This window comes from Nestor notabilis, unplaced genomic scaffold, assembly GCF_000696875.1.
Source record: "Nestor notabilis isolate BGI_N333 unplaced genomic scaffold, ASM69687v1 scaffold14233, whole genome shotgun sequence".
NCBI lineage: Eukaryota > Metazoa > Chordata > Aves > Psittaciformes > Psittacidae > Nestor > Nestor notabilis.
Window position 1 is genome coordinate 16795 of NW_009920678.1, and position 21481 is coordinate 38275.

Consider the following 21481-nt stretch of genomic DNA (forward strand, 5'->3'; position numbering starts at 1 on the left):
TTGAAGATTTCTTAGGAAACAGTTTGTATGCACAATCCACCTTTTACTGCTTCTGATACACCTAAAAGAGATGCATAATGATAGAGCAGTTAGGCCTAAGAATCTAGTAACAGTAATTACAGTTAAGGGAGTGCTTAGCATGATCTGTTTGTCCACAGAGATGATCATATAAAATAAATAATGAGAATTTTCTTGGAATAAAATACTAACTACTAAAATCCTGACTTTTCTTTAAAGTAAGAAAACTTAGTGGACTGGGAGGCATTTAATCTTCTGTATTCCAGCTGCTGACACTGTATGAATACTTTCACAATGAAGATAATGAAAACAGAATTTTTTTAAAATATGAATTCTGGAATAGGAAACCTGTAGTACCAGTATAAACGATGTCTGAAACCACAGGGTAGTAAAATGTGCAAATAAACTCTTGTATGAAACCAAAGAGCCAGATATTTACACAGCAATGTAGACACGTGGTTTGACATGAATGATATATAAAGAACTGTGATAGATGTCTGGCTTGGGCCTGTGCAAGGTACCTCTGCATTGTGCTGAAGTCAGCTAGAACTGCATATGCTCAGGGATCCCAGAAACTCAGACCCCTGGGTTTGTTTGAAGAGGGGAACCTTAAGCTGTTGAGATGGATTTGTTTGTTTATTAAGCCTTTTCTGTTATTAATCTGTCAGTAGCTTCTCATTCATTATTGCATCTTTTCTTTAGTAATATGCCACATTTTATTTTTTTGGTATTTTTCATCTGTGTTACTGTAAACAGTCCTGTAAGGATTAGTTTCCCTTGCAATTCCAGCTTTACTACATAGGCCTCGTGTTTGTGCATCAGCTTGTGTTATTTATCAATATTATATCTGTCTGTGTATTTTCCTTTGGGATCTTTGCTTCGTTCTGTCCATGGAATGAATACACATGATTTTAAGCAACTTCTGAACTTTGACTTTTTAAACATTCTTCATCATAGGCTTTCTGCATACAATGAATGTAGGCTGTTGCAGTGCAGGCACTGGGGTAGACACTGATTTCCTCACTGTTTACAGGCACTTGGAGCTGATGTTAGGAGAATCATGTTTAAACACAGCTATGACTACTTCAGGGTAGTTGTTAGTGGACATTACTAACATAGTAAGCAAGGAAATAGTCAGTCAAAACCATGATTCAATACTGTGTGTTGATTTGATGTGTATGACTAGGTGTACTCCTCCGGAAAATGTGTTTTTGTCTTACAATTGAAGGAGAATCATAGCTGATAGATGCAGATAAAATCTTTGTTTTAATACAGGTTGGAATGGAAGTGGCACCACAACTCAAAGAAAGCCTTAACGAAAATTTCTTTGACTTTCTGCTAACATTTAAGCAAGTAAGTAAATAAGGGGTTAGTTTTCTTTATTTGCAAAATCACATAAATACACTCCTTAACCAAACTACCATATACTTTTAAAAAAATCTTTAAAGTTCTTAAATCTAGACTTGGGATGCTCCTGTATCCAGACACAGTATGGGAAACTGTACATACACTCAGGTAAGTTGAAACTGCTCTACTCAGCATGTTTCCGTACTTTAATAGTAATTGTTATGAGCTTGGTATTTTTTTCCCCAGCAAACAAGGAATGCTTCAGAAAATCTGTGTATATTTGTGATGTTTTCTGTTGTCATTTTTATTCATACACAAACTTTGTCCAGTTTATTGTATCTCCTATTTAAATACCTATTCTTAGCAACTTGTTTTTGTCTTTATTTCAACAGATTCATGGGGACACAGTTCAGAATCAGCTGGTAGTGCAATGTGTGGAGATTCCTTTGTATTTGACTCTATATTCTCCTGCTATAGACTGGATTTTACAGTGCATTGCATATCGTGCTCCTGAGGTAAGGAAGTATGGTAATGCTTGATACTCAAAGAAGTGTTGGCATTAAGAGTTCATTTTGCATATTATAAAAACCCCTTCATCAGTATTTACATGGTTATGAAAGTGATTATATAGAGCCCAGGTGCAACTGTCTGTTTCTCTTTTCTGTACAGGAAGAATGTTCATGTCCACAAAGCTGAAGTTAGACCACTTCAAATTCATAGGCATTATTCCTATTTGTTTCTTGCTGTCCTTTAGCTAGTTTAATCTTTATTTTATTAATTCATTAGTTTCTTCTGTCATACAGATATAAAAATGATTTGAGTAAACTGTAGCTTTCTAATTGCTTAACACTGTCAACAGGCAGTCTGTTTTGCATTCTGTGGCAGAGAGTTGGTAATCTTCACCTCTCCTGCCAGAGATAATTGACCTGACTGGCAAATAGTAATTACTTTGAGAAATGGCATGGCTGAAGGAGTGCAAATTTCACTTCCATAAAACGGTGGGTTTGATTAAAATGCCATCGTAGTTACTCCAGTAGGTGTGTTTTATGTCGTACTACACCCTTGTTTTCTTGTATTATAAATGCAGGATAAGACAGGATTATTGGAATGTATTGGGTAGGTAATTAAAACAGCTTTTAGTAGACTTTACTACAGTAATTAAAGCTGAATTTAGTTGCAGTCTCTACTCACTAATTTTAATAAGTAATTCTTTCAGGTTCTGCTTACTGAGATGATGGAGAGATGCAAAAATTTGGGGAACAAGTAAGTATTGTACAATGCAGAAGACCTGAGTTATTACGAGTCCGTGTAATAAAATTCTCTCTCTCCCTTTTGAAAACACTTTTTGGATGCATAGTATAGCTTTTGTTCTCCTAGTATCTTATTAAATCATGATTATGAACATCTGTTTTCCAGAGATGAATTCTAAAACATGGTTGATTACTTGTAGAGCTAAAGTTAATTAATTTAACTTGGTTGCTGCATTCTGGTTCCTCAGCCAAAGTTTAGGACACATAATATGTTCTCCATCAGCCATGTTTGATTCCTGGTTGTACTTCATTTTTCTGTTTTCCTCCCCTTCCTTCCCCCTAGCCTGCACTGGTTACAGTCAGCCCATACATGCCTTTTGCAAGGGAAGTTGTAAAGCAGCTGACACCTTTGGAAGATGGTAATATTTAGATGAGTTCTTTTTTCAACATTAAAATTAGTATCCCAAATGTCTCCTAGAAGCCTGTGTACAGAGTAATCGCCTTCAATGACTAGTTCAGGAAGATGGTCTGAAAGTTTTGGCTGTACTTTTAGCTGTGTGTATGGAATTTAACCTGCTGGTGAGCTAATCTCAGTTCATTTTGTTGGGTAGGTGGGCTGAGTTCTGTGAAAGTTTTCGGCTGTTTTTTAACTGATGTGCTTTGCACAGTCCAGTCCTGCAGTGGCTGAGGAACTAAAATATGTTAATCATTTAGATGAGGAATGCCAGCATTAGCATTCCGTGACTGAGCTAAGGGGTGTGGGGAAAGAGAAAAATTTAAAAATGCAATGTGAAGATGCTGTTGTATCAGAGTGTATAATATGGGTAGAATAATCCATGTACTCTGCTGTCTTAATTATTTTGTATAGGTACCGGTTTGCTTTGTGGAACTTATAATAAGTCACCTTTTAGTGTTTCTTGTAAAGATGGGCGAGGGGCCTTTTCTTTGTGCCTTTTTGCCCTTTGAAGGAAGGACAAAATGTTGAGTCTGATGAGTTGGGGTTTTTTGAAGAAATGTTTTTGGGATATATCTTTATTATTATTATTATTACTACTACTACTACTATTACTATTATTAAGTTGACTAATCCTGTGTAGATGATCTATAAAGCGTGACAGTTTTCTTTTAAAGTGGAGTTCCATGGGTTTATGTCTTCTAATGACTGTCAAAATATTACAAAGCAAGAAGCATCAGTATATAAATCTTTAAATAATCTCAGTGTGTTCCGTGAACTACATTGCAACCATCTAAGTGAAAAGTGAGAGTCTGCTTCTCTGTATGGTAAAGCATATACCTACTGAACTGGAAGTTCTTGTCAAATGATAAAATGCAAATCTCAGTCAAATTGCAATGGGACCACTAAAGCTCAGTCAGAAAGCACAGAGGATGCTGGGCTATTCTAAGTGCTCCATAGATTTCCCTCAAGGTAAACTGCCCTGTATGCAAACTGTCTGTTTCAGTCTAGTGAAGGACACACTATTTTATGAGGCAGCTTCTGTGCTAACTCATGGGTGAGTTTGCCCAGAGGAACTGCCTTTTGAATGGTACTAGATTTTGTTTCTTATGTTTGCATAATAGATTCAATATACTGGGTTTTACAGTAACATGATGAGTTCTCTGTTCCATCAGTAACTTTGGCTTGATAGTAATACAGATATGGATCCGAATGATTAATCATGAATGTCTAAATATGTCACTGACAGTTATCATATGATAATGACTGGGTTTATTTTAATCCTAACAATGCAGCTGCTAGAAATCTCACTGTTTTGAATGTATATGTATTTAAATTCAGTGAGAAAAACTTCAATAGAAATTTGCCCTCCCAAAGTATTCTTCTGAACTGTAGTTAAAAAGAGAGAGTAAGTTTCCAAATTTGTTAGCTACTCCTGGTTTACTTAATCTTTCTAGTAAATTTCTTGTAAAACGATGGCTTCAGGTAAACCTCTGTGGAACAGGTATGCTACAAGCTGGGCTATCTTACGTGATGTCTTGGTGTTTTCTTGTTTTGCTGAGGGTTTTTTCTTCCTTATCCCCTTCTTTAAAATTTAGAATTGATTCTGGACAGTTTTTAGTTTAAGAAGTTCAGATTAATGTAAATGAAGGGACAACCAAAGTTTAATTGATGTTGAGCTGTATTGATTTGTGTTTTGTTCATTGTAGTGCTTTGCTGTTGAATTCAATAATGTCAGCATTCAGAGCAGAGTTTATTGCTGCAAGATCTATGGACTTCATTGGCATGATTAAAGAGTGTGATGAATCTGGATTCCCAAAGGTGAGACTTTGCATGTAATTTCTAACAGTTCCTGTTCGTTGTCTTACAAAGTTCTTTATACAGTTAGTTGCCTGCCTAACTTGCACAGCATTTAAATTAAAGGTGGTTTAATCAAAAACTCCTTCTGCACAGTGTACCTGCTAGAGCAGTATTGGACAGACATGCATCTTCTGCTGTTAATTTAAAATTTCTCATTAACTTTCAGCATCTCCTCTTTCGCTCCTTGGGATTAAACTTGGCATTGGCTGATCCTCCTGAAAATGATCGCCTTCAAATATTAAATGAAGCCTGGAAGGTTATAACAAAGCTGAAGAACCCACAGGTGAGTTATTGTCTGTTCTGTTTCACTACTCATTCTGTGTTTAGGGTAAAATTGTTCAGTAAGCATATGCTTAGCAGGATATGGTTTACGTTTTCTAGATACAGATAGTTGCCAAAAAATACGATGCCTGGTAATACCTGTATATGATCCCTGCTTTTCTGAGTTCCGTTAGAACAACTTAATTCTGTATAATGTCAGTCTACATAAGCAACTTTTGAGGTCTGCTGTTAGTGCTAGATCTTTAAGTCTGCATGAATTGTACCTCAGAAGTTAATTCTTTTAAGTGTAATTTTTGCAAGTGTACTTCTCATAAGCTCTTGTGAATGCTGGTAATTGTAAGCCACATGTATTTCTAGGATTATATCAACTGTGCTGAAGTGTGGGTGGAATACACATGCAGGCATTTTACGGTACGTGCAACTTTCTTTCCTTTGAAGGTTTTCTGATACAGACTAAGGAGCTGTATTAGCAGTTTGGTATTAAAAATGGAAAAGCTATGGCTACCCAGTATAAGTGTGTAGGATTTCAGTAGTGAAGGAAAAGGTGTATTTCCTTTCATGAACGATGAATAGGGACAAAAGATGTAGCTTTGAAGGAGTCTTCACCACTCCCTGCCACTGCCTGTTTCTTACCCTTTTGTTTTAATGGCATATGGACCAGTTTAAGTAATGATTTACTGCAGCTATGGCTAAGGTTCCTGGCTTAGCTAGAGCTCTGTAGAAAGCTGATGCTTAGGCAAATGGAAATCCAACTAGTTTTCAGTGACTTGATTCATGTGCTGATTTCATTACTGTATTTTGTAACCTCATTTTTCACTACACAGAAGCGGGAGGTCAACACAGTTTTGGCTGATGTTATCAAACACATGACTCCTGATCGAGCATTTGAAGATGCTTACCCCCAGGTAAAGAATTTATTTTGCCGAATCTGTAAAAATCTGATGTGCATTTTCTTAGATGAATTTAATTCTTAAATGTTACTGATGCCGATTACCACAAAATAACTATTTTTAAACCCTGGCTATAATTTGGGAAGCCTTTTGGAACAATATAATGCTGTGATTTGTTCCTTCATTTTTCTCTGCACATCAGTCTTTCAGAAAAATGCTAAACCAGAATGATATATGTATTCAGAAGTAGCAATAGTGAACTCCTACACCAACAGTGGTGTTCTGCTGAAGAAAATGAGCAACCCTGGCAGGCTGTTTAGACAGAAGCAAACCATAAAATAATCAATCTACTTGGCATTGTTAGGGCTTCAGGGAATTACAATGTTCAGTTCTGCATGCCAGGTGAGATATGGATTAGTTGAATAGGTTCTAGAAGAAGGTTTTTGTGGTTGGAGGGTACATAAAGTGCCTACAAATGAAGAGTTAGCAAATTGGTTTGGTTTTTTTGTTTGTTTATTTGGGGTGTTTGGGGTTTGGGTTTTTTTTAGTCTGGAGAGCTGGGATATGCAGCCTATAAATCAGAACAATCTGCCTGACTATGAAGGACAAAAAAAGCTTGGGCAGGCTGGTCAGCTTCTCTTTATGTGAGTTCAGAAGAGCATGTTGGAAAAACATCTGCTAGGAACAGCATAGCTGTAGTTGATCCTGCTTTGGGGGAAGAAATGACATTGATGAATGCTTGAAGTGTCTTCTAACCCAGTTTTGTACAAATAACTAGAAAAGAATAATCTCTGGTGTGGACAGTCTTAATTTAACTTGTATTACAATAATTCTCCTCTTTTTTGTTTTGTTTTGGTTTTTTTTTCCTCTTCAGCTGCAGTCAATTATTCAGAAAGTTATTACCTATATCTATGACTTCTCTTTGCTTTTTTCGGTGGTAAGTGATACTCTGTTTAATAAAGTTTTAAGACCCATTTAGAACTGTTTCTGTAAGAGAATTTACCTGACTTGGTAACTGCTGCTTATTACTTAAATATTCATTATTCTAATTCCAATTTTCTACATTTTTTTTCTTAGGCTGTTAGATTCTGTATGTTTGTTAGTATGGCACAAGTGACAATTGGTGGAAGATAAAATACCATTTATTTGTTTGTGTAATTGCTGATAGCTATTTTTATGTTATGATATATACTTAACACACTCTATTATAGGGCTTAATTTTGGCATTGAAACAAAGTGAAACTTAGAGAGGTCAGGAGTTATGTATGAGGTAGAGAAAGAGGAACAAAGAGTGTCAAAGCGCTGAAACCAGTTGAAGAGCGATACTCAAGAGTGACCCTGTGGATTTGGAATCAAGTCTTGTCCACAAATTGCTCAGATAATTCTGAAAAACTTACCCTTTCTATATTCTTGATATGATACAGAAACAAAGTATTTCAATATCTAAACAATCTAAAGCCTTGGACCTTCATAAGTTGTCCTGAGTGCGTGGAGAATGGTTGCTGGCGCATGGCCTGTTTTAATTGTTTTTAATATCCTTCCTTTTGTTCCCATAGATGTCTGAATTTGTCATGATCTTAAGCTGTTTTGAGCATCTGATTGCTTTTAAAAAATTTGTAACATCTGTGTTTTGTATTTTATTCTGGATCTCTGCAATCAGTAAATTGATGCATCTTTCACTCAGCACTGCTTTTCCATTTGTTCCACTCTTTCATCCTTCAAGATGAATTATTGTCTTCAAAAAAGATCAAAATAATTTTAACTGAAACAGCTATGATTATAAAACTTACCCAGAATACTTATGTTTCAGTGTGTTTTTTGTAAAATACCTATTTTTACTTGTTTATGTATTTGTACTTTCAGGAGAAATTCTTGCCATTTCTGGATATGTTCCAGAAAGAAAGCGTGAGAGTGGAAGTTTGCAAGTGCATTATGGAATCTTTCATTAAGTAAGTGGAGAATATTGAGATTAAATGCACTCTGGAGGGTCTGGGGAATGTGTTGAAAGATTGCTGTGGAAGGTGAGTCAGTATATAGGCCACTTAGCTTGTGAAGATGTTCCAGGCGGCAGGGAAAAGAAAACGAAAATGTGCCAGTTTTGTTAATCTGCTGATTGACTGTTTAACTGTTCACAAAGAAAGCTGAAATTGAAGTACTAATGATGACTTGATGCTGACTTGCTGTGGCTTACACAATAGTTGTTCTCTGAGCTTCTTAAGATTTACATTGCCTTAGTCAGTTTATGAAATTCATTTCTTGTCCAGCTGCTGTGACAGCACAGAACTGTTACTTCGTTATAATGGAGGAAGAGAGACAGTCTCTTGTTACAAGTGCTATTATGGAGAAAAATGGGTATTTCCACTGTTGAAAATGAACTTAGAAGATGAAGCTTCATCTTCAAATACTGTACGAGTCAAACAGTCCTTTTCCTTTCAAATAATTAACAGGTTCCTTGAAACATTTTTTACTTTTTCACCTTCCCTTCAGGTATTTATATACACTGCTAATTCCCCCAAAGCCCTCTAGGCTAAACAGCCTTTGCTCATGAGACATGCTGCAGCCCCTTAATCATCTTAATGGTGCTCTGCTGCATGTGTGCCTCTGTACCTAAACGTGACATACATCCTGCCAGCCTGCCCATGAGTAGCTGAGAAACTTTATTACTTCTGGATAGATCTAGGATTTCTTTGTTTTGATGTTCCTAGATTGCCTCAATGTATCCCATGTCTAGCTTTTTGTGTCCCTTAACGAGTCAGATTCTGTAGCTTGGCAGTAAAGCTTTGCATATTAAGATAGTATTTCCTGACTGGCATTTGTTGGAATTATACGTTTATAACCACATGATCTTAGGAGTTCTGTTGGTTAGAAAATGAATATAAAACTTCTGTAGTGTCATACAATGGTGATGATTTGAATTATGCATTAAATTGGTGTTATTCTAGTAACTGTTTTTCATTTAGGCAGAGCAGGATTATTCACTGCTTTTCCTAAAACATTTTTACAGGCATCAGCAGCAATCTACAAAGGATCCAGTTATCCTCAATGCTCTTCTGCATATCTGCAAGACGATGCATGATTCTGTGAAGTAAGATTAACTTTACTCATGCTAATAACTATCTTTATTGCAAAGTTTGGCTGCTTGGTGTACAGTTTCACATTTCCGAGGCTGTTTGTTTCATGATGGATTAAGACATGAATCCAATTAGCAGTGAGGGAAGAGCTGTGCAGTGAAGTTGCAGCATGTACCATTTGCTCTTTAATTACTGCTTTATTTTGAATACTGAAGCTGAATGTTAAAAGGAAAGTAGTAATGGTTTTGTAGTTTTCTAGTGAAGCAGGGACACTAAGCAGAGACAGAAACCAATGTAATCATTGAGTTATAGTGAATAATAAGCTATTTTTGAGATTTAAGTGAATATGTAGCTATTAAAGCACAAATTGCCATACTCAATTATACCTTTTCTTGGGCCACTTTTTTCAGCCATTACAAGGGGGTGTGAAATCTTTCAAAGGACATCTGCAAGATCTCTAGGAACTTGAGTGGGGGAAGGTAGAACAGGGGAAAAGCTCTTTGAACATTCAGTGTTTTTCCCCTAGATACTCCTCTTTTCCTCTTGACTTTTAGTGCTGAGGTTACTGGGGATCCTGGGTACCCTGTTGTACCCACACTGTTTGAATAGCAGTTGTACAATGTGGAAAACTGTTGTGGTTTGTAGGTAACTTGAAAAATCACAGAGAAAACTCTGTCTGAAAATAGAGCCAGAATCACAGTGGTGCAAATTTTAGATCTTAACAGCAAAACCCTAATTTTTTTCTTCTAGTTTGGGTTGAGTAGAATTGTAAGTAAGAGCAGTTTCTTTTGCACTCTGAGCCCAGAGTCTCTTATCATGGCAGATGCTGTAAAGGAACTTGTAATTTTCTCAGTCTTGATATGCCATGAATGCAAGATTTAATGCCAATAAAGAAGTAAAATTTGGCATGTAATTCCAATTTATACCAGCTAGAGTGCTTTATTTGGTGTTAGAGCACCTTATTTGGCTGTATGTTGCACTAAAAGCAACTTCAACCTTTAAACAGAACAATATATTGAAGGTGAAACAGCTTATTAAAAAAAACTAAGCAGTTTATTGCAACCCATATTTGGTGCTTCCTCTGACATTTTGCCAAAACATTTGGATAGTTTACTGGGATCCTTAGAATCCCCTAAACCAGCAGTTCATTAGCTGGGCTAAACTGGTGTACATCATTAGCTTGGTTCTGTTGTGTCATCTCTTACTGGCAAATCACCATAAATTCTAACTAACTTAAAGTTACTCCTGCGTCTACTTTTACATCCTGGTTTAGGAAACTCCCAAACCATTGTGTAGGGCTCGCTGACCCCCATAACAGCTGTTGGAGTATAACAGCCTGTAGACTGGTGGGGGTCTGATTCAGAGTTGAACTGGAAACCTACAACTGACCCAGAGATCTCATTACAAGTCTTCTGAGCCTTTCAGAGCCCATCAGTTGGCTCTTTTGATTGGCAATGCACTAATGAGCTAATCATGCTGAGATTTTCTTTCCTCCTTTACTGAATTTGTATAATAAAACTATTGTTCTCTTCCCATCTGGTGTCTGAGCTAGGAAATTGGTAACTGATATACTTAAGGTCAAAGCTGGAGCCCAGTAGATAATAGTAAAAGGATTAAATTGTATTTGTTAATTGTAATTTAACTTTTTGTTCATCCATTTTCAGCAGAACAGGTTTGACTTACTGGATTTTCATGTGATGCAAATTTGTTTCAAATCAGATTTGGACTGTTGCTATAGAATAGGTGTCTGTGATAATCTTGAAAAGAAACTGGTTTTGCGTATGATTTTAGTTCAATTCTTATTAAAACATCAAAAAGACAGAACTTTAACAAGATGATGTTAATAATTTTTCTAATTATGTGGCAGGGTTAGTTAAAAACAAACAAAAACCCAAATAAAAACCCACGCGAAACAATAAACTAATGTTGTTTCTAAAATAAGCACATTAACTGTTACATATAGTATTTAAAGTGTATTCTAAAAGCTTTTCCCCTTAAATAGTATAACTTTCTTCTACGAATAGGTTTAGTAATTTCTTTAGTTTTTTATAATCAGTTCCTACTCAAGTTCTCACGTCATAACACAAGGCTGAAGCCATTTGCTTGCTGCTGAAAAGAACATTAGCTTAGCTTCCTTCTCATTCCAAAACTGAGCTTCTGTAAAATTTAAAGACACTCTTAGTTATTTTTACATTTATTTTCTTTAATTTGGAATTTAGTTTGGTGCATGGTTGACTTAGTGATACTCAAAAGAAAGTTTTACTGCTTTATAACTAAAATTATGAGCTTAGTGGACTTAGTGTGAAAGAAATATTTTATATAAACATAATATTATATAAAATATTATGTGTCATTTAAACCTTTACAGAGAGTAAGGTAAGAAATATGCTAAAATATGCCATATAAATTTTCTCTTATAGTGCACTAACGCTTGAGGATGAGAAAAGAATGTTAGCAGCTTTGATAAATGGATTCATAAAAATGGTGAGTGACAATTGTGTGCAACTGTTGGGGTTGTACCTTATAGCTCGGATTTGCCTGGGATCCCCATGAGAAACAGGTGCCTGTTTCACTGAATCAGAGGCTGTGTGTCTGACTTGCTTAAGACCATTGAAAAGCCCAACTGGTGAATTTTATGAAGTAAGTATGTGTGTGTTGAAATAAATGGCATACAGTGTTGAAGCTGCCATGGTGCACTGTGAGAGTTTAAATTGCACATGTTTGTTTAATCATATTTTCTGCTAGTTTTTTGGGAACATGGGAAGTGTTTGAACATTAAACAGCAGTTGGTCTTGCCTAGTATAGCTGATTTATGTTGAATGAACTTCCACTACCCAGCTCTAAATGGAACCAATACCAGCTTTACAAAGCACACGCACAAAAGACTTGTAATTTCTTATCTCTGGTTATCTTAATTTACAAATAAGATGATTTGTATCATCAAATTAGGAGTCCCATAAAATTGTTTTATCTTGGAATTAATTTTTAACCCTTCCGTCCCTCTTATCCTGATAAAATCTTTTGTTCTTGTGTGTTGTGCTTGAGATGTCAGGTTGTTTTAGGGAGATGTTCTCAAGCTTTTTTTATTGTCTAACCAGGTACTCTCAACACTTGGCTTTTCTTTCACATAGTCGGAGCTGACAGGCTTCGTCTCTACTTGTCATCTTTGTTCTTTGTTACAGTGCTATGAATTTATCTCTAGATGGTTGCTTTCTCTTCAGCTATAATAATTTGCTATTTAATATGTTCTTATATAATTTTGCTTTATTAAGCTTTATGTGCAGTATAATGTTGTATAATTTCCTTTAGGAGGATTTCCCACATTGAATAATATTTGATGTGGCTTTACAGTTTTGGTTTAGGGGGAAATAAAATCCCATAGCAGTGAAATGACTAGTTACAAATTTTAAACCAGCATGCATTAAGATGTGGAGGGGGAAGGCTTTTGTATAGAAAATACTATGTTTTTAGAGACGTTTACTTGAGACTAGAAGTCAAGAATCAGCAGTTGCCCAAATAGAGTAAGGCAAAGGCAGTTGCCTGTAATGCAAGAAGCAATCCTTTGTTTTCTGATGCAGTTCCTTTGATCTTTCACTGTATGGATTAAACGTCATTTTCATTTTATTTCTGAAAAAATCTTCTTTTGCATGTGGCTTGAGAAATAATAAATAATGCAACCTTTTACTTCTATTAGGGGAAAAAAAAGATCCATTTGAATCCATAAATGTAGACTGCCTGGAGACTGTTTCTCTTGCTGGGCTTTTAACTGACAGCTGAGACACTCCAGCTGACAGCACTTGGTTTTTTAAAATCTAGAGGCTTGGAATTAGGGTGTCCTTACACAAGGGTTGTTTTTTTGACTTCTCTCCTGCCAGCATGCAAGCTTGCAGGCTTTTGCCATGCTTTGTAAGAATATATTTATTAACCAAACTTGAGGAAACCACTCTTTTCTAAGTGGTATATCTGGTTATGCTAATTTCTCTCGGAGGCCCTATATCAACTAGAAATTACAGGAATCTGAATACAGATTCACTGACCTGTTTCTTTTTTCCTGTTGTATGGGGTTTTTGTTTTGTCTTGCTTTTTAAGTATGACCTATACCAAGTATTTGTCCCTGTTCTGTGAAGAATTGAGAGTTCTGCTAGTTTTGAAAGCACTGCACAAATCTAGGATTTAAATCTTGTTTTCGTGATAAATATTTGATTTGTGAAGTAGGAGATCATGTGGAGTATGGACAAAAAAACCCTCAGCAAAACCTTCAAATTTCCCTGAAGGTTATGTATTGGAAATCAGAGAGTTACAAGGACACAGATTCTATTTTATTGTTAATGGTGGGGTTTTTTCTTACCCCAGTATATGGGGATTTTGACTTTTGAATATCTGTGGTTTTAGTGGTCTACAATGGTAAAAACTGTGAGCTTTTGTCTTTTATAGGTTTCATTTGGCCGTGACTTTGAACAACAGCTGAGTTTCTATGTTGAAGCCAGGTCAATGTTTTGCAATCTGGAGCCTGTTTTAGTCCAGTTGATTCATGTAAGCTTCAGTTTATCTGCATTATCTTAACAAGTGGGGATATATTTGCCATTCTCCCATTCCATGTCCACATTATTAGCCTATGTCAGAGTAAATCTGAAGTCTTTTTATCAGGTGTTTTTAAAGTAGACTTTGATCTTGTCTCTCATTTTATCACACTAAACTCTCTGAAGTTCTTGCTTGACAGGCGTGCATGGTATCCTTGCAACAAAGAAAACCTGCTAGAGATTTCATGTCTTACAAAGTAAACGGCACTTTTGTGCAGTCAGAATTTCAGTTCTATCTTCTATAATCCTCCATCGAGGAGAGATTAGTCTGTGTCTGGCTGCAGATACAGGCAGAATCCTGCTGTGATGGGGAAGGTTAATCTCTTTTCTGTATTCAGTCACATGTCAGGTGAGCATTAGCTGCATCTGATTCCTTTGGAACATTGTATCTTCTCTTAAATCCTTTTATTATTTTGTGGTTGGGTTTGAGGGTTATTTTAATAAACTAGAAATCATGTTTTTTTCCACTAGGGAGGAGGTGATGACAGCATTATAGCTGGGAAGCAAGGGAGAATCTAAAACCTGTATAAATCAACAAGTCTCCCTTCACAAACCTTCAGAATCATACTTGCCTTAAGGCACAATTACTAAAATTCTCGAAGTAAAAACTGAAGTTACAGTGAGGGCACAATGTATCAGGGTCCCTTTTGACAGTTTCTGTTCTCTAAATGTAAAACATGCCATTTGTTACTTGCTGCTGACCTAATAAATCTGTGCATTTTTCTTTAATGATTTGCTTTTGTTTTTTATGTGTAGTCTGTGAACCAGCTAGCAATGGAAACAAGAAAGGTGATGAAGGGAAATCATTCCAGAAAGACTGCTGCGTTTGTCAGGGTAGGTCTGACTCTAACAAACTGTGAGCCTGCCACGTTAGGAGATAATACTATCTGCTGCCCCCTAAGTTTATAGTTTTTGCAACACCAATGTGTTAGTGTGTTTTACACTGCTTGTGGTCTCATTTTTTCTTGTTACCATTGATCTTTACTCTCTAAATCCACGTGCTGCCATTTAAGGGGAAAAAAAAGCCCAGAGCATCTAATAGTAGCTTTGTGTTAAAAAGAACAGCAAGACTGACTCCCTCGCCAAAGGAAGGTTCATTGGAGGGGTGTTCCTGTGAATTCTAGAAAGCTCAGCTTTTCAAACTCTATTTGAAATAAAATACTTAATTTCTATGTAACTCAGTCATAGTGAGATTGGGAGATAGGGAGAAAAGAATATATTTAAACTTCTGTCTCATAATATTGGTGTTGATATGCTGAAATCAGTATTTGAAGTTCAAATAAAGTGCTCTTTTCAGCTTTAGTGCCTTCGAGTCTGTACAAATATGGTCAAATGAGCTTTGAACCATGCATAAGCTATGCAAGTTGCTTGTGTTCCACTCCTCTCGCCTGAAACGTAGCAACTAAGATGTCTTCATCTACATGTGCAGGGAAGGTGTTTACATATGCTGCCATTAATGAACGGATTTTTGTTCATGGTACCTGTGCATGATGTCCTGGACCAAGGATAGGTGGGGTGGCATGGGCCAGCTTCTGTATGCTTGGGAGCTACTTCCTCGACCTAGGTGTTTGGGCTGTTCCAGTAGGTCTAAAGCTGCGGCATGCTGTGCTGGATCTGCTGCTTCCCAAATGCACCCAGTGCACCTGACAGATTATCCCTGAGGACCAGTAGTCTGCTTTCCTAGTTAGATTTTGGTCTTGAGCTGCAAGCTGGTTACCTGAGGAGAGAAGAGCTCTGAACTGGAGTCATAGAGCAAGCTTTGAGCAAATCTACTTATAATAACAATAATTAAGTTTGTTACAAATAGTGTTATACTTAAGTATAACAGTAAATATTGAAATAATGAGAAATTTGAAGTTGCTGGGTTTGGACTTCACATAATGTTTTCTTTTTATTGAAAGTCTTTCCCAAAAATGATTTACAGGTTTTGATTGCTAATGGTGTATAAAATCAGTAATGATTGCTATAACTCTGAGATAGGAATTTTCTTCAGATTTCTTTTTTTATTTGCTTTAGGCTTGTGTTGCCTTCTGCTTCATTACAATTCCATCTCTGAGTGGTATCTTCACACGCCTTAATCTGTATCTACACTCTGGACAGGTTGCTCTGGCAAATCAGTGCCTTTCACAAGGTAAGGCACGAATTTGTCTATTTAAAAGTTCTCTTACTTCAGAAATATTTCTAGCTGTGAGTAATAACTTGGTTGCAATCATAAGTCATATAAGGATATTTATGATGTAGTTAAAATACAGCCCTGTTTCAAGCACTGTTACAGTGAAAACTTGTCACATAAAGCAGCTCTTCAATGCTAGCACATCCTGTGATCTAAACAACCAAGACAGCTAAGTCTGTTGACATAATCATGGCTATGAGGTAGGTTGTCCTAAATTACTTAGAAATTATGGAAAGCCTGGAATGTTTTATTTTCCTCTTGCATAATTATGCAAGCACTCTAATCACAAATTACATGCTTTATTGTAACTATGGGAAAAGAAACTAGTTCATCTGTGTAGTAGTTCACAAGCTGACAAAATCATGCAAGAAGCTGGAAAAGAATTAAAACTTAGGTCACTGACACTAGAAACTTGCTACCAGAGCACGTGTGTGAAAAATATTTAGCTAAGAGATATGCCACTGCGTCAGAGTGAAGCAATGGAGTAATACTAGATAATATGAAGGATGAAAAATGTATTTTCTGGTTTTGATCTGAATTATTCATTGAACCAGGGCCTGAGTACAGTTTGTAACCATCTTCTAGCTCAGTCTTAAGTAATTGGAAATTCTAGCAAAAAGGGATTTGGGGAAACAACTGGAGCTACCTGGCACCAGAATGAGCATTAAATCTGCATCACCATTTAGTATCATCTTATTCCTGTTCGTATCACAAATGGAACCTATTACCCATTCTGAAAGTATTCTCATACTTTTAACTGTTTGCAGTATTTTATTTTTCCTTTTTTAAGTGAAGTCATTCTACTTTGTTTTGCAATTTTAATACTGACTTTAAATATCTGCTCTTCAATGGTAAATGCTTTTCCTTTACATGTTTTCAGTGGAGCTGTGAGAGTAATAAATCGGATTACTTTGCAACCTCTTTTGTTGTGGCTATTAATTCTTTGTTTTAGCTGCCTGCTTCTTCACAAGAGCTTGTTTTCCAAGCCCTGCATTTACCAGTAAGTTCCAGCTGCACAAACAAGCTGACTTAGGGTGCTGATAAAGACTTTTTAGTACAGGGTGGCTGTTGTGTTTCTTTGTTTTGAATCTGACACTGCCCATATAGCAAAGCAGAGGGATTTAGAATAAAGCTGTCTGTTTTGTCCAAGTATGTTGTGCGAATAAAAGATCTGCAAAGTCTGTTGTTATACAGTTAGTACTGTGCAGTTTCTTTGTAGATAACAGAGTTTACCAAAAATGGACTCGCTTTTTCTTCCTATGGTGTTTGTTTAATTGACCAGTTTACTTTATCATCTGTATCAATTTTTGTTATTGTTGCTCTGTTGCAGTACCTCTCTAGTTGGAAGCAAATCCAAAGCAGTTTTTCTGTAATGTTCAGTCTTTGAGGTCTATGTCCTGCCCAAGGTGGGACCAACTCTGTGATTTAATAATCTTTCAATTTATAAGATGCCTTTCCAACATTTTTGTCATCCGGGTCTTCTCTGAGTGAGATTCCTGGGCTCTAACAATTGTCCACATTTTTTCAGTGTGAGAGTATGATGTGAACACAGCACACTCACTAAACAGTAAGTAGGATCCCCATTCTGAAATCTTTTAAGGTAACAGGTATATGCAAAGTCTTGTGAACTCAATCTCTAAAATACATATCTATTAGCCACTCTCACTTGGATTTTAGACCCACAGTCTAGAGAGAAGAGCATTTGGTCAATCTCAGTTTTTGTTGAAATGGAGCATATGCAAAACTCTGGTGTTCAGTAGCTCACTTTGTTTACCACGATTTTATTGTTATACACTTTTCTGCTTCCTTAGAAAAGCTATTTTGGGTAGAATTTGTATTCAGAGACATGTCACTTGTGTGAGTAATTTAGCATTTAGTTCCCAGTTAGCGAACAGTGACACCAGTCTTGGGACGTTTTTTGTGAATTGTTTTTTGCATATTCTGATGTATTGTAGTCAGATGACATGTCCCTGAAAGTCACTTCTAACACAGTGTGATCTGTAATGCATTTCATCTGTTTAAGAAGTACTGATTAATTCAAAACAGCAAATTTAAATCCAGTCAGTTAACTGAATTAACTGATGCCAATTAGACACTGATCTACAAGAACTAATGCAACATGAAGTTTTAAGAGTGTGCAATTAATGATAGCATTAGGCTATGAAGTGAAATAGTATATAACCTTTATTTTATGCTGATTGGAGTTAGTTCAATCAGTTTAGAATTGGGAAGAGAAATAAAACTAAAAGGTAATGTACCTGATCTGATAGCTCAGTCAGCAGTAGGGCATGCATGTATGTGTGTACATGGGCATGCAATTCCCCTTTAAAGATTCCAGCTGTTGTTTTCTTGGGTTGTTTTGTGTTTTTTTTTTTTTAATTTTAAGTTCCTACAGGAAATCTGGCTATTTTGGTGACTTGAGTTTTCACTTAAACATGTAACACAATTGAATTTCATAGGATAGACTCTTCTTGGTAATGGGTAATAGGAAGATTTCTCTGAATTGCCGATGTATCTAACTTGAAAAAGGAGTAATGGTACCTATTGGGATGGATAAGGGGAATTTAAAAGATTGCTTTCTTATAAAATGGATGTGCAGGTCATAACAGTAACTAAAGTGTGGCAGTCTGAGGATTGCGCTGAGATATTACCAACAACTGTAGAGCCACAGCTAACTTGCCTGTAACTGGAGGAGTTCGGGTTTTCTGTCATTCCCAATCTCAAGGGGTAGCAGTAGTAACCATCAATCCTAGTGTCTTGTTGTTCCAATTTCCTCTATCAAATTGGAGCGTTGCCTGCTGGGATTTGCCACACTGTTAATCAAAGCGACTGTGTGGTGCTTGCTTGAACTCACCTAAATACTTCAGTATTAGAAAACTGTAATTGTAATTTGTCTTGGAATAGTTTTACTGTAATAAAATGAAATTGCATCAGAAAAAAATGAATTTATAGGCTCATGAAAAGTCTAGTATTAATACACTGACAGATGTCTGTCCATGTATGCTGTTCAACATGCATTGATCATGACACCCTTTAAACTGAAAGAAGGTAGATTTGGATTAAGTATTAGGAAGAACTTCTTCCCTGTGAGGGTGCTGAGGCACTGGCACAGGTTGCCCAGAGAAGCTGTGGCTGCCCCATCTCTGGCAGGATTCAAGGCCAGGTTGGACACAGGGGCTTGGAGCAAACTGGTTTAGTGGAAGGTGTCCGTGCCTGTGGCAGGGGGTTAGAACTAGATGAGCTTTAAGGTCCTTTCCAACCCAAACCCGCCTGTGGTTCTATGACTGTTGCCTCTGTCTCCAGCTCTGAATAGGCACTTTAAATAAATTGAATTATGTTCAGAATATTTTAACTGATTCTGTCCTAGATGCACAGTTCATACCTCTGGTGAGCCTGTTAAGAGCCCACCCTAGAAAGGAAGATAGGAAGATGCAAGATTTTAAAGAGAGATGCTTTTCTTTTTTTCAGTCTGAGCCACAGGACACTGCATGCTGCCAGCATAAAATAATAAATTCTCATCAGTCATGCTTTCTGTCATAGGGAGTGCTTGGACTAAATTGAGATTAAATACATGCTCTGTTATCACTCTTCTGGATTTTTGAGGTACAGTTATTATTTTACTTGCACATATTTCCTCCCTGTTGAGATGCTGCTTTTGCCTGTCAAAGAACAGCATGATTTTTTAATTGCTGGTCACAGCATTCAGCAGGTGGGTAGAGATGATGTAACTTTCTGGTAATGTGTTGAGCAGCATTTTTATTTTAAAAGCCATGAAATCCTTGCCTCACTTCACAAGTAACATAGTGAATAAAGTAATTTGACTGATTCTGTGTGACTGATTTCACTGGGATATTGTCGAACATAAAACCTAAAGAGTCTTTGTCCCCCAAATCAATTTTTTTGTTTAGCAAATGCAGATTTTAATTCTGAACCATACACTGCTTCATTTACTTCTAGGTATTTGTTGTGTTCTTCAAATGAAACAGTTTCACTAAGAGATTGCAAAAGGAATTTCTTCTTCTACTTCAGAAAATGTTACTTTTTCCTGAAAGTTTTCTAAATATGACAGGCTTCAGCTACACTTTGGAAAAGCATGGTAGGGAATATCTAATCAATGATTTCTAATGATGGTCTAATTTTCTCAGTAGCATTAGATAACAGTTTCTAGTATCACTTCTGAAGAATATAAAGAATATAAAGTACCTAAATGGGGCCTACAAAAAAGCTGGTGGGGAACTTTTTGCAAGGGCATGTAGTGACAGGACAAGGGGGAATGGCTTTAAACCAAAAGAGGGTGGATTTAGATTAGATATTAGGAAAAAATTCTATACTGTGAGGGTGGTGAGGCACTGGCACAGGTTGCCCAGAGAAGCTGTGGCTGCTTCATCCCCGGCAGTGTTCAAGGCCAGGTTGGACAGGACTTTGAGCAACCTGGTCTAGAGAAAAAAGAACCTGAAGAGGTTTTCTTAATTACAGCTTTTGGGACTTCTTGGCTCACAGTTTTCTGGTGACATTGGTATATGCTGTCTCTGATATGTCTTTGTTATCTTTTTAAATACTATTTTCTTGAAGGCAGCAAAGTAGCATTGGGAGAAAGTGATGAGATACAGTTTTCCTTACTAGTAATACCAAATGTTGCTTCATTTGAACAAAATTATGACTTTCACCTGGAATTTCCACAGCTGGAAACTTCTCCCATTCACCGAGCTTCTTGTTCCTCTCTTTATCCCAGCCAATAGCTTTTCCAGAGCAGGCATCTCTGTCTCCGTAAGCTTTTCAGACTAGCATTTTGTATCAGTTTGTCAGCTCATCAAGTCTGTCCAGCCCATGACCTGTTTTTGAAGGAGTCTAGCAGCATCTACTGAGGGAACATAGAAGAAACAATAATGTAGAATGATGCTTCCTAGCTTTCAGCTGCAGGTGGTCTAAATACATCCTTCAACAAAGGTTGCACATGGACCACAGTATTTAATAAAATAGATGGACCAATCCTTAGAAATTTATTAAGTCAATTTTTGCTTTCTGCCCTTTGTAACATTATTTGACAGCAAGTTCTATGGTTTCATGGTACTTGGAAATCTATTACTTAGGGATTTATTTCTATATGCTGTTTAAATATTAGGTGAGTGTTTCAGTGCAAGCAGCTACTAGGGATACTGTGATAAATTGAGTCATTCTTGGTTAATTTTCTTCCTGCTGTTTATGAGACGATGGAGTTAATAAGTTCCTGGAGAATTCATGTCAGTATAGTCATTTCTAATGAGGAAACTGTTCCATGCCGTAGGACCTTTTTAATTTTCTTTTTATTCTTTTGGAAAAGGAAAGATCAGGACCGTATTCCAGGTATAAATGCACAACAGCTATATAAATGATACAGTGACACCTCAGTTTTCCATTACTGTCCTAATGATTCTTATAATCGCCTTGCCTTCTCGACAGCTGTTTAGGATGTAGTTTTCAAGGAACCATCTATAATGACTCCAAAACCTTTCATGAGTGTAAATTGCCTATTTAGAGCTTAACTTTCTACAGTTATTGCAAGGGCTGCTTCTTTCC

The 21481-nt window shown here is 36.6% G+C and overlaps 1 protein-coding gene across 1 annotated transcript in view; it reads left to right on the forward strand.

Moving 5' to 3' along the window:
• Positions 1–21481, forward strand: part of LOC104402815 (chromosome unknown open reading frame, human C16orf62) — a 52670-nt gene that overhangs the window by 14659 nt on the left and 16530 nt on the right. Inside the window, exons 12-25 of the mRNA XM_010010795.1 lie at positions 1294–1371; positions 1758–1880; positions 2582–2628; positions 4779–4890; positions 5096–5212; positions 5569–5622; positions 6036–6116; positions 6976–7038; positions 7965–8050; positions 9106–9186; positions 11593–11656; positions 13607–13705; positions 14509–14586; positions 15769–15883. Coding sequence (XP_010009097.1) covers positions 1294–1371; positions 1758–1880; positions 2582–2628; positions 4779–4890; positions 5096–5212; positions 5569–5622; positions 6036–6116; positions 6976–7038; positions 7965–8050; positions 9106–9186; positions 11593–11656; positions 13607–13705; positions 14509–14586; positions 15769–15883 — 1198 coding nt within the window. The remainder of the gene's footprint in view (positions 1–1293; positions 1372–1757; positions 1881–2581; positions 2629–4778; positions 4891–5095; positions 5213–5568; positions 5623–6035; positions 6117–6975; positions 7039–7964; positions 8051–9105; positions 9187–11592; positions 11657–13606; positions 13706–14508; positions 14587–15768; positions 15884–21481) is intronic.